General features: G+C 42.5%; 1 protein-coding gene across 1 annotated transcript; it reads right to left on the bottom strand.

The window, feature by feature from the left end:
* Positions 1-1,922: 1,922 nt before the first annotated feature.
* Positions 1,923-9,877, bottom strand: entpd5a (ectonucleoside triphosphate diphosphohydrolase 5a). The gene is made up of 13 exons (XM_061696150.1): positions 9,398-9,877; positions 9,013-9,092; positions 7,959-8,102; positions 7,524-7,599; positions 6,042-6,077; positions 5,552-5,640; positions 5,389-5,468; positions 5,240-5,301; positions 5,039-5,140; positions 4,330-4,473; positions 4,185-4,241; positions 2,086-2,201; positions 1,923-2,006 (listed from the first exon to the last, which is right to left on the bottom strand). Exons 1-13 carry the CDS (start codon positions 9,870-9,872, stop codon positions 1,923-1,925), a joined length of 1,545 nt encoding a protein of 514 aa, XP_061552134.1. The 5' UTR covers positions 9,873-9,877.
* Between the last annotated feature and the right edge of the window lie 1,095 nt (positions 9,878-10,972).

Here is a 10,972-nt window from a genome sequence, read left to right as displayed (position 1 = left end):
TCTTCAATTAACCTACCACGCATGTTTTGGGGATGTGGGAGGAAACCCACACAGGCAAAAGGAGAACATGCATACTCCACACAGGCGAGGCCAGATTTGAACCCAGGTCCTCAGAACTGTGAGGCAGACATGCTAACCAGTGGTCTACCGTGCCATCGACAATGAAGACATAATGTAGTGTAAATGAAGAGTGTTTAAGTCAAACCACCGGGAACTTGAAAGAACAAGAACTCCACCATTGTACTGGAATCACATTCAACTTGTGCTAGAATGTTGGGAAGAAAGTTAATGATAACAAGAAACAGCTCATCAACCAAAGCATACCACATCATGTGGAAGAAAATTGTAAGGAGTGTAGCTCTATACTCTGCTCACATTGAGTAGATGTAGTACAATGACTGTAAACATAATGCAGCAAGAAGGTGATGATGGCTGCAGTGAAAGCCTGATAAAGCATCTCCAGGGATGAAAGTCAGAATTTGGTTACATCCATGAGTTTCAATTATTGCCCGGTATTAAAAAATATTAAGATTTTTGTGTATGACAATTATGGCAAATGTACTAATATTATAAATGAGTTACTTTTCATAAAATGGATGTAATTTCTAAATGGTAAATTCCATATTTTTGTGAAATCACTTACAGCTGAAATCTCCACGTATGCTGTATAAACGCAGTCATAATTGCATTCAAGATGCAAACATAATGCCCCAAATGATTTCTTGCTTCAGTCAATTAAATTTGTATATATTTATTTACTAAAGGAAAAGAACAATACATATTCACATATTCTGATGTTTTAGTAAAACAAGCATTTCGTTGAATAAGAAAGAAACAATTTACATAGCAAAAGCATCAGGTTTATCAGCTAATGAGCATTCTGAGCAACTGTGACATGGCATAGAATCTTAGGGCGGGTTTGCATTTCAAAGCGGTTCTTGGTAACTGTAACTGGCATATATACAACAGTAGTTATGGAGCATTTTGTATATTTGGAAGACAGCGGGGGGGGAGTATTTCAAGAGCATTTAAGGTGAAAAGCTTCAAATAAACTCAAATTGTCAGGTATTTAAATATTTGTACAGTTCACAAGAGAAGAAGGAGTAAAAATCATTAATGCTGTTGAACAATCAGCAACATCCCCACAAGTTTAAAAGTCACAGATGTATCCTTTGGTTCATAATTGTGTTTACTTTTGAAGTAGAAGCTGATTGACGTTGTTAACTCCACTTGATTAGAGGTTGTTCTATTGCTCCTTTGCAATTTTGCCACGATTGATGCTGACTACGGCGTTCAGGAAACATAAAAATAAAAGCATTCATTTTGTGCATGTGACTGCTCACCACACACACTCTGAGAGTGAACTCTGACCTCCTGAGTCATGATGAATGGCTACGATGTCTACAATTAAAGTGTTGCGTGCAAAGTTGAATGACAGATGCTATGCGCTTGTCAACTGCTCATCGACTTTGTCCAATGGAATTTCCCGTGAAATCGTTAGCGTCTTCAATGAAAGAAAGCATAAAGACAGGTGACTCGAGTAAGACTTCCAGTACACTGTTGTGTATGGCACAGCCCACAACCGGGCGGCATCAAACCACCGTGACTACAAACTAGGCCCACACACTGGACAGCAAGGTGAGGACACATTTCCAAATACCCATTAGGATACAAAAAAAATGCTCTACAAAAATAAAGTCAGCCCAGCAGTCAGGGGCTCAACATACAGTAGAAATAGCTGGCCTTATAAAAATATAGTGATTTATTATTTTCTTAAACAGTTCTGGTAGTGTTTGCTGGGAAGAAGAGGAGGGTGGGCAAGATGGGACAGGGTGTGTCTGTGTGGGTGGGCGGAGGGAGGGAAGCCCCGCAGTGACGAAAGTGCCCCTCTCAGTGCTGACTGCATTGCCCTTGAGCTGCCGTTAGTGGATGTTGAGGTTCTTAAAGTAGTCAAAGGTGGCGCCCAGGGCCCAACTGGTCTCCACGTTGTTCACCTTTTTGGCCAGCTGGTAACGAGTAAAAACCAATCAGGTTAACGTCGTCGTCATATTTTTGCATCTGTGGGTCCACAGTGATGTGATGTACCTGCAGCACTGTGTTGTCCTTGAAGCCAAAGCCCTCCTTCAGCAAGCAGGTGATGTACGTCATGTCCATGCACAGGAAGGGGCTGACGGCACGGTATTTGGTCATTTTGTTGCACACTGCAAACACATTTAGCAACATGGGTCAGACTTAATGGGCAGAAGGTTTCTGGAAATCACTGCAACTTTTGGAAATACGGTGGACCCCCGCAATGCGGCAGCATTTAGGAACTTGAGTCAATGGCCAATAGTGACAATCTGCAAATAATGGACACTCCCCTAAAGTCATTACAATTGCCTGTATTAATTAAACCATGAACTACCACAAACTATGATCCTGAAATACGTTTGAAGAAGCTAATAGCATTTCAAAAGCTTACAAACATACTGTAAAAATCTCAAACAAACAAAAAATCTGAAGAGAGGGAGAGGTTACAAAGAAAAAAGAAATCTGCAAACAGCAAATATGTGGGGGGCAACTGTATTCAAAGTTGGACACTACAGAATTAATGAGTGTTTTACAACCAAGCCTTTTGTATGTTGTTGCATTTGTGAATAGTACTTATCAAAACCTTTCATTAAACAACATGAATTGCTGAATTTAGTAGAATAGATCACTCCAACTTGACTAAATGCAGTACCAATATATCTGCTATCGCATGCCGAATTTGAGAAGTCTGATGGAGAAATGCATAGTTGCTGGAAACGTCGCCTCGGCAGTTAGTGTGTTTTGTCACGGGGTGGGGGCTCCAGGGTAATCAACAGAATTTGCATACAATCTGCTTATTTTAACCAAAATGATGTAAGTAAGATGTTTTTGTAAGCACAATTGTATCTCAATTTTGCAAATTTCTAGTTTATTGACACCAGTTTAGCTAAATTCTCATTTATCTGGAAATGCCCACATAAACTCCTAACCGCCGAGCGACATGATTAAAAGATGACGCTGCATTTTGTTTGGTGTCATACCGAACAGAAGGGTGTGACTGTGCGAGTTGGGGGTCGGCTAAAGGCTCAGAGTGGGCGGTGTTGGTGTGTGGCTGTCAGGTAGCCTCCCGCCGCGGCCGCACAATCGTCCTCGGCCCAACGTGAGCCAGAGCCACACTCAGTGGCGACAATGTGAGCAGATCTCTCGCAATTCAAACTGCTGACTCACTTCGGGCGGAAGGCGGACTACACCCTGAACTGGTCGCCAGTCAGTCGCAGGGCACATACAGACACGGAAAACCATTCGCACTCAATGCAAACTGCCTTTTGCGAAACTAAACAGGTACAGCCCCTCTCGCGGTGAATGCTCCGTTCTGATTTACCATACCTCACATTGTGCAGGAATGTTTTTAATTATTTACCCTATAATGAAGCACACGTCTTATTTTAGCAAATAATTGCTTGGATTTTACAGCAATAAATTCATTCTTCATGAGCACAGGATAAGATGTACCATAATTTATATCGTATTATGTGCACCCATGTATAATATGCGCCCCCAAAGTCCCTTGTACCTATGTGTAATGCATTTTTACAATGCATGATTTTGCTTCTACCCATATGTATTTTTTCAAAGAATTATTCTGAAGTTAAGCACTTTATTTGAACATGTAATACCTTTTTATTTAAATCCTCTTGTTTTGAAATTCACAGCCCCACTTTTATTTAGTAAATGATAAAACACACAGTTGTGCTCATATGTTTGATTACCCAGGCAGAATTTGTAAGGTGGGTACAATTCTTTAAATAAAACATGAAGGGCTAGGCGAAACACATTTAATTTAATTTTAATGGGATTCAAATTAAACTGTCAAGCATTTCAGAAACGCATTATCATTAAACAAAAGATAAGCATAAAGAAATGAATGACGGTTGTTGTTCAGTCATCAGTCGAATTTAAAAAAACAATATTTCACAAATTCTGCCATGGTATGTAAACTTATGAGCACAACTGTACATACAGTATAGGCAGTCATACGTACCCCTATCATATTGGAATGAAAGTGTAGGCTATACTTTTTCATAACCTCTCGGTGGCAGTGGCATATTAGAATGAAAGTGTACACCTTTCTCATAACCTCTAGGTTGCGGTGACACACTTTCATATCCACCTACCGTCTTTGGCTCGCTTCTTAAAGTCCTTGACTTCGATTGCGCCACCTCGGCTGCCATCTATGAAACAAAACCAAGAGCACAATTTGAACAAGACAATAATACTTAAGATAATGGGAGGGGACTCTTTTGTTGAGCGCCAACTCACCAATGAGGCCAGACTCCACAGCTCTGTCGAAGTAGTAGGAGAAAGCATAGAACACGCTGCTGCCTTTCACCTCATAAGGCTGATGCACGATTCCCTTGATCACCCTCATCACCTCGTAGTAGCACAGCTTGTAGCCTGCATAGCCTGGGGACGATGTGTACTCATGTAAACATTGATGTGCAGCAATGGAGGTACAGGAGCCTTAGTTTTGGGTCAACCAGCGGCTAGAAATCAGGGTTCCACCACATTATATTGTATATATGAAAGGAAGCCCCAAAGTGTCAACCAGCACCACGAGTACGCCTGCCTCAGTTGTGTCGCGATGACCAAGCGCTGACAAGAGCTGCAGTTACTGCTGCCATGACGGCCTGTCTATTTTTACCGCATAATTGTGAGCGGTCCAGATCGAGCCACTCGTTACACTCACACGCACCAACAAAAAAACAAAAAAACCCAGGGACAAGCCCAGCATCTTTTGGCTCTTCGACTGCGGTATGGGATTGACTGCCATATTTGTGGAGGTAACTCACTCTTTTTATTTAAATGTAAGATAGAAGATGCAACATGTGTTTGCCACCAAGGTTGCAGCGACTGTAGATGTTTTCATGTGACTGTATTACACTGCACTAGTGTGTACTAGGATCTCATCCATGTGTAAAGTGCCTTGGTATAAATACTGTTGTGCATTGGCGCTACAGTATGAACTGACCATCTGGAACTCCGCTGACTTTGTAAGTGGTTCCACCAAAAGTCACATTTTCTCGGAATTTCTTTGGTAGGCAGGAACTCGTAAAGACTTTCCAATCGAGACCTAAAATGGGAAAAAATAAAAACATAGAGACAAATAGCCCAACCTCCATAAAAAGTTGCACCATACAGTATTTTATGTAAAGTGTTTTAGATACACTACCGTCAGCTCCCAGTGCTCCGAGAGTTGCCAATCGAGCCGCGTACAGTCCATTTCCAAGGTAGCTATACAGTGAATACATGAAGCTTGTACCAATCACTTTTATTTCAAAAACCGAGTCAATTGTCAATACAGAAACTTCAGCCACTTACCTGTGTGTGTAGAGCTGATACGTATTGTTGAACAAGTTGAATCTGGCGATGTAACTATGGGGAGCAGATTGAACTGTTTTCTGTTGGACAGAAATATACATTTAGTGGTGTATTTTCATTGATGACTTTGAGTTTAATTGTCAGATGCACTATTATTTTTCACCTTTGACTTTGGAAGGAAGGTGATCTGTGTAGAGCCTCCTCCCAAGTCCAGGATGCCCACTGTCCTCCTTGTGTTCGAATACAAGTGGCCTACAGATTGGAAATAAAAAAACATAAAAAACACACCTCACTGAACGAAGACAATTAGACGCCATCGACAAATGTGAGCAGATCACGATATTTAACTTTCTCCATTTATCAGGAACTTTATCTATTAAGCTTCTTAGGTGAGGAAAGATACACCAAATGATAACTTACTCAGAGGGAAATCATAATATGGTAGAGATTACAGTTATTTTTGAAAATAAATTCGCTGTGTGGAAAAAAATGTGACTATTCATCACATGTTTTTGCGAGGCTGGCGGAAAGCTGATGACCTCAGACAGGAGACAAGCATCTTTCACTGCCCGGGCTTGAGTGTACACTAGAGGCTCAGATATGAGCCTTGTGACCACTGACACCAACATAGCAAAACACAAGCAATGTCTTACCTGTTAGGAAGTTCACTGTGACCCAGGCCAGGACTCCTGGAACAACACAAGGGTGCAAATATCTGCATTAGCTGTGATTACAACACTGCTGCATTGGCACATTTTGACGCACAATGCGTAAACGTTGAACAAGACCAACACTCCACACAGTCATGACACAACACAAGGAGCACTTAACATGCCTATTGCAAAATATATGGGTCACTTTCATCTACCGGTAATTTGATCAATAACGGTAAAGACATGGCCCAGTTCACAGTTGTTTCTCACAACAACAAAAACAAAACGAAAGTACCATTTTCCAAACTTTTAATGCCAAAATGTCTTCACCGTTAGGTGTTCGAAATAAAGTTTCATGATTTGCAACGTTTTCTGAAGATGCTACTTACATATATATTGGATTTGTCTCCTATTGTTTGATATACCTTCCCAATGAAAACTAACATAAATGCATCTTAGTGCCTTCAGAGTTCCTTTTTTTGTTTTTGTTTTTGATTCTTTAACAAACGGTCCTTCTTTGTCACTCAAGCTGTCTTTACCGTTAATGCCACTGGAGAGAGCCTCATTATGTTGTTACAGTACACCAGAGGGATCTGTGAGTTGAAGTGCCTGGATGAGGCAGCCATTTTGCAGTCACACAATAGCAGACAGCAAAATATATTGTGTTATTTCTGAGATATGAATGAATATGTAGAATTTGTGAAAGTGTTGGAACTACTGCATATCTTTGCCGTTATTACGATTGGATAAAGTCAACAGTGTAATGACTTTAATGAGTAGTTAGGATCTTGTACCCGCAGAGTACACGTAAATTACACGTAATTTGTGCAATTCACACGGTTTATATGAAGCTGTTCACGTTTTTACCGTTACGCACTTTTGTCTTAACCGTTATTTTAAAAAAGTATATTTCAATGGGACACCACCATTCGCTCTGTCAATAAGGATTACCTTTACTAACTGCCTAAAAGAGCGGCACGGTGGGCGACTGGTTAGAGCGTCAGCCTCACAGTTCTGAGGAACCGGGTTCAATCCCCGGCCCCGCCTGTGTGGAGTTTGCATGTTCTCCCCGTGCCTGAGTGGGTTTTCTCCGGGCACTCCGGTTTCCTCCCACATCCCAAAAACATGCATGAATTGGAGACTCTAAATTGACTGTGAGTGGGAACGGTTGTTTGTTCCTATGTGCCCTGCGATTGGCTGGCAACCAGTTCAGGGTGGAGGGCAGCTGGAGCCTATCCCAGCTGTCATCGGGCAGCTGGGATAGGCTCCAGCACGCCAGCGACCCTAGCGAGGAGAAGCGGCTCAGAAAATGGATGGATGGATGGATGGATGGATGAATTGCCTAAAAGTTTAAATCATCAATAACTGAAAATAGGACATTAAGCGTGGCTGTTTCAGCATGGGAGACACTTACCCATATAAAAGCAAAGCGGCATAAAAATTTTTTTATTACCTTTATTGATCAAATGATATGAAACATACCTTCATTTGTTCCATTCATAATGGTGACACTGTTGCGTGGCACATAGAAGGGAGACTCTTGAAAAGCGTGTCGCACCTGCAATAAAAGATGACCCTTTTAATTATAGCTGTTCACAGATGCAACAGGAGTACCTTCTGCAAGACTCCAAAAATCCTGCTGTTACAGTGACAAAAATGACACAAGTAAGCCACGATCATAGCTGCAACAGTAGCGGATTTAACACTTCAAATGACAACACCACAACAGCTGTTTTAATTGTTATTTATTTATTTATTTTTTGCAACATCATAGCCACCGAATGGGCAGAGTTGTTCCCTTTTTTCCAGCAGTGACACTTGTAAGCACTTAGTGGTTTCTCATCCCGCTCCTTGGCGAGGCGGCTCGCGTTTGTGCCAGAGTGTCTGAGGGTAGCGGGAGAAGAGAGCGTGCCTCACCTCATTCAAAAGATGGATGGCTTTGTCCTCAGGCAGCAGGCGCAGGCCCGCCGTGGCCTTCAGGACCACCGGGGTCCTTTTCCACTCCTCCTCTGGCACAGTCTTCTTGGCTATCTTCAGCAACTGACGCACCGTGTTGCCACCCTGAAAAGGAGATGGCAATTATAGTAACAGAACAGCATCAGCTATGCTGATTTGTGTAATTATTGTTTGCATGTGAACCCAACCCAGAGAACATCCCAAAGGATATGTGATGTGTACACTGATAATATGCACTTACCCAATCTAATGCTATCCAACAGAGGAGCATCCAAAACAGTTGTCTGACTTTACAAAGATAATATTGCTTGTTTTTTATATAATTCGTTCAACAGGTAATTGTAGCTGCGGCTTGTGGTGGTTTAGAGCTGTATTGCGCTCTAATATTATGGGTATCTTATTTAGCTTCATCAAAGATAGAATGTATAAAATATGTTGGCGAGGATATACTGTAAGGCAATATGTAGAGTAAGTACATATGAGTGAGAACAATTGGGTATGTTGGAGTGTATGTATAATGAAAATGTATGTGTTTCTATGTGGTAGATCTGTAAGTATTTTGGGGTGACTATTTATGTGGCGATTATGTAGATATTATAGACTGTAGCTGTATAAATTTCAGATTGCACTTCTTGATGGGTAATTTCTCCAAGGTAATGGTGAAGATTAAGTATTTGAATAAGTTGTAACTACAGTTCCTGTTATTTTTTGGGACCGGCAGTATCCTGTGTTTCAGAATGGGATATTTATAATGTAAATTGTTCATTTCCTCTTATTATTATTATTATTTATGTTATTGTAATTTTTTTTTTAAAAATTCATGTTTGAAAATGTCAGTGTAGTTCTACGCCAATGCAAGCAACAACCACAATAATAAACATATTTTTAAGTAAAACCTGAGCACCAACTTTCTGCATTTTAGATGCAGGTCAGAATTAGATTATGACTGTGTGGGTATATTTAATAAAGTGTCCGTTAATCATAACAAATGCAAACAAAAATGCTGCATACCTACCTCCTCAGGGTTGTCTTTATAAGCAGAAAGTCCAGGTTTCACTGCATGGTACATTTCATTGTCCAGAACTGGCAGCTCAACTATAGGAATAAATAAGAATACGAATAATAACATCAGCGAGACGACAACAAAACAGAGCAGCTAAAATGAGATATTTCCGGCTGTATAAAGTAAAGGGACAAAAGAAAACAGCAATGATAACATGCAAGGAACCCATGGAATCCCTTTTATATATTTCGACTGCACACGTCACATATTGTGCCGATCGGCTTCAAGGCGCGTTGCAAAGTCCACCTCAGCAGCTACTTTGGGGCGCACACTTGCCGCCGCGCAAGGATGCGCGAACACGCACCCGCAGAGGATTCGAGCGACCGGAAGCAATTACCTGGGTCTTTCTGAATGAATTTATAGATGTGGATCCTGGTGCCGGTGCTGCCCGCGTCGAACATGACGCCGTAGAAGACCCGGGTCACGTCGACTTTGGGCTCCGCGTGGTAAGCCTCCGGTAAGCTCTGGATGTCTTCGGGTGTAGAGTGGAGGACCTGGGGAATGACGGGGTACCTCGGCACGCCGGGATGCGGGGCTCTGGGCGCCGCGTTCACGACCTCCGGGAGGTGGTTTTCCATGTTGGAAGGAGGCTGGCGGAAGCGGATGAAGTGCGGGAAGTAGCGGTGGGGCCGGTAGTAGGTCGCCTCGGCTGTGAGGCTCCCCGCCAGGAGCCCCAGCAAGAGCGAGAGGAGATGGCTCGGCGCGGCCATGGCTTTCAGAGGCGGAAGATGCTGCAGAAAAAGCGGAGGGCTCAGCGGAGTGGACGCACAGCCAGGACTGTCCCCTCGTGTGTTTACACTATATAAAGACATATGGGCTTGGCGAGGGGCCACACCGAGAGCAGCGATCCTCCAATCCTGTGGCGGTCCATCCCCACTCCATCCAGTCACCCTTCTTGTTGGAAGCTGAGCTGGAGACTACCTGCCTTCCCCCCCCCCCTCCTCTCGGAAGGAGGAGGAGGGTGCTTATTTCTGGCTATGTTTTCCCTCCTCATCTTTACTGGATGCGGGGGTCCCCCTTTCTAGGAAGGGAGAGAGGGAGTAGGTCAGAAAGAAGTCAGAATCAATTGTGGGGAAACACCTCAAAGAAGTAGAAGTATTCAATACGTTTTCTCAATATAATGAAATTCCTTCATTCTAAATGCATGTGCAGAAGTGCACACATTTGCCTTGAATGATTGGGTGGGTGTAGTTTGTAGCCTAAATGCTCCGGTCATAAAAGCAACAGCAGCGAGAACGAAAACAAACAAAAAAATGCCCGTTGTGGATGCTCTCGTGATTTTAAGAGTTTGCCACTTTCTGTCTGGACATATGGGAGAAATATACTGTATAACATTACAAACAAGAGAAAGCACCTTACTTCTGCTCTGCTCATCCCTTCAGTGATTACCAGACAGACGGATCGATTGCTAGATAAGATGTGCCGAAATATAGTTTATTGTAGTTTGTGGTTTTGTTCAGTGGCTTGTACAAAACACATTTTCCAAACCCCATTTAACCTCTTTCATAGTCGTGCAGTAATCACCACATTAAATGTGCAGCAAGCCTTACCGACCTTCAAATATGCAAATGTGATTTGGACTCCAGCTGGCACAAAAGTTGAAAGAATGTTAGAATCTCACTCCCACTCATCTGGGCCACAGGCTTTTGTTTTTTTCTTTACTTGGGCAGCAAGGCACGTTTCACAAGAAAATGCATGAAGTAGCTGGAGTGGTTTTTAGGTAGGTGTTTGGCAGCCTGTCACAAACCGTGCTCCAAGCGTAATCGGCGACTTTTCTTCTTCTTGCCATGTTCGCGATGCACACGGCTCAAACGGGATGCGCAAGATCAAGTCAATGGAAGCATCCCTGCAGTGAGCCTGTCCCGACCTCGGCCCTAACATGTGGTTTACCGTTTCACCTCATGTGGAGGGT

This window comes from Phycodurus eques, chromosome 14, assembly GCF_024500275.1.
Source record: "Phycodurus eques isolate BA_2022a chromosome 14, UOR_Pequ_1.1, whole genome shotgun sequence".
Taxonomy (NCBI): domain Eukaryota; kingdom Metazoa; phylum Chordata; class Actinopteri; order Syngnathiformes; family Syngnathidae; genus Phycodurus; species Phycodurus eques.
Note: the sequence above shows the minus strand (reverse complement) of the source record. Positions and strands in the feature narration are given on the sequence as shown.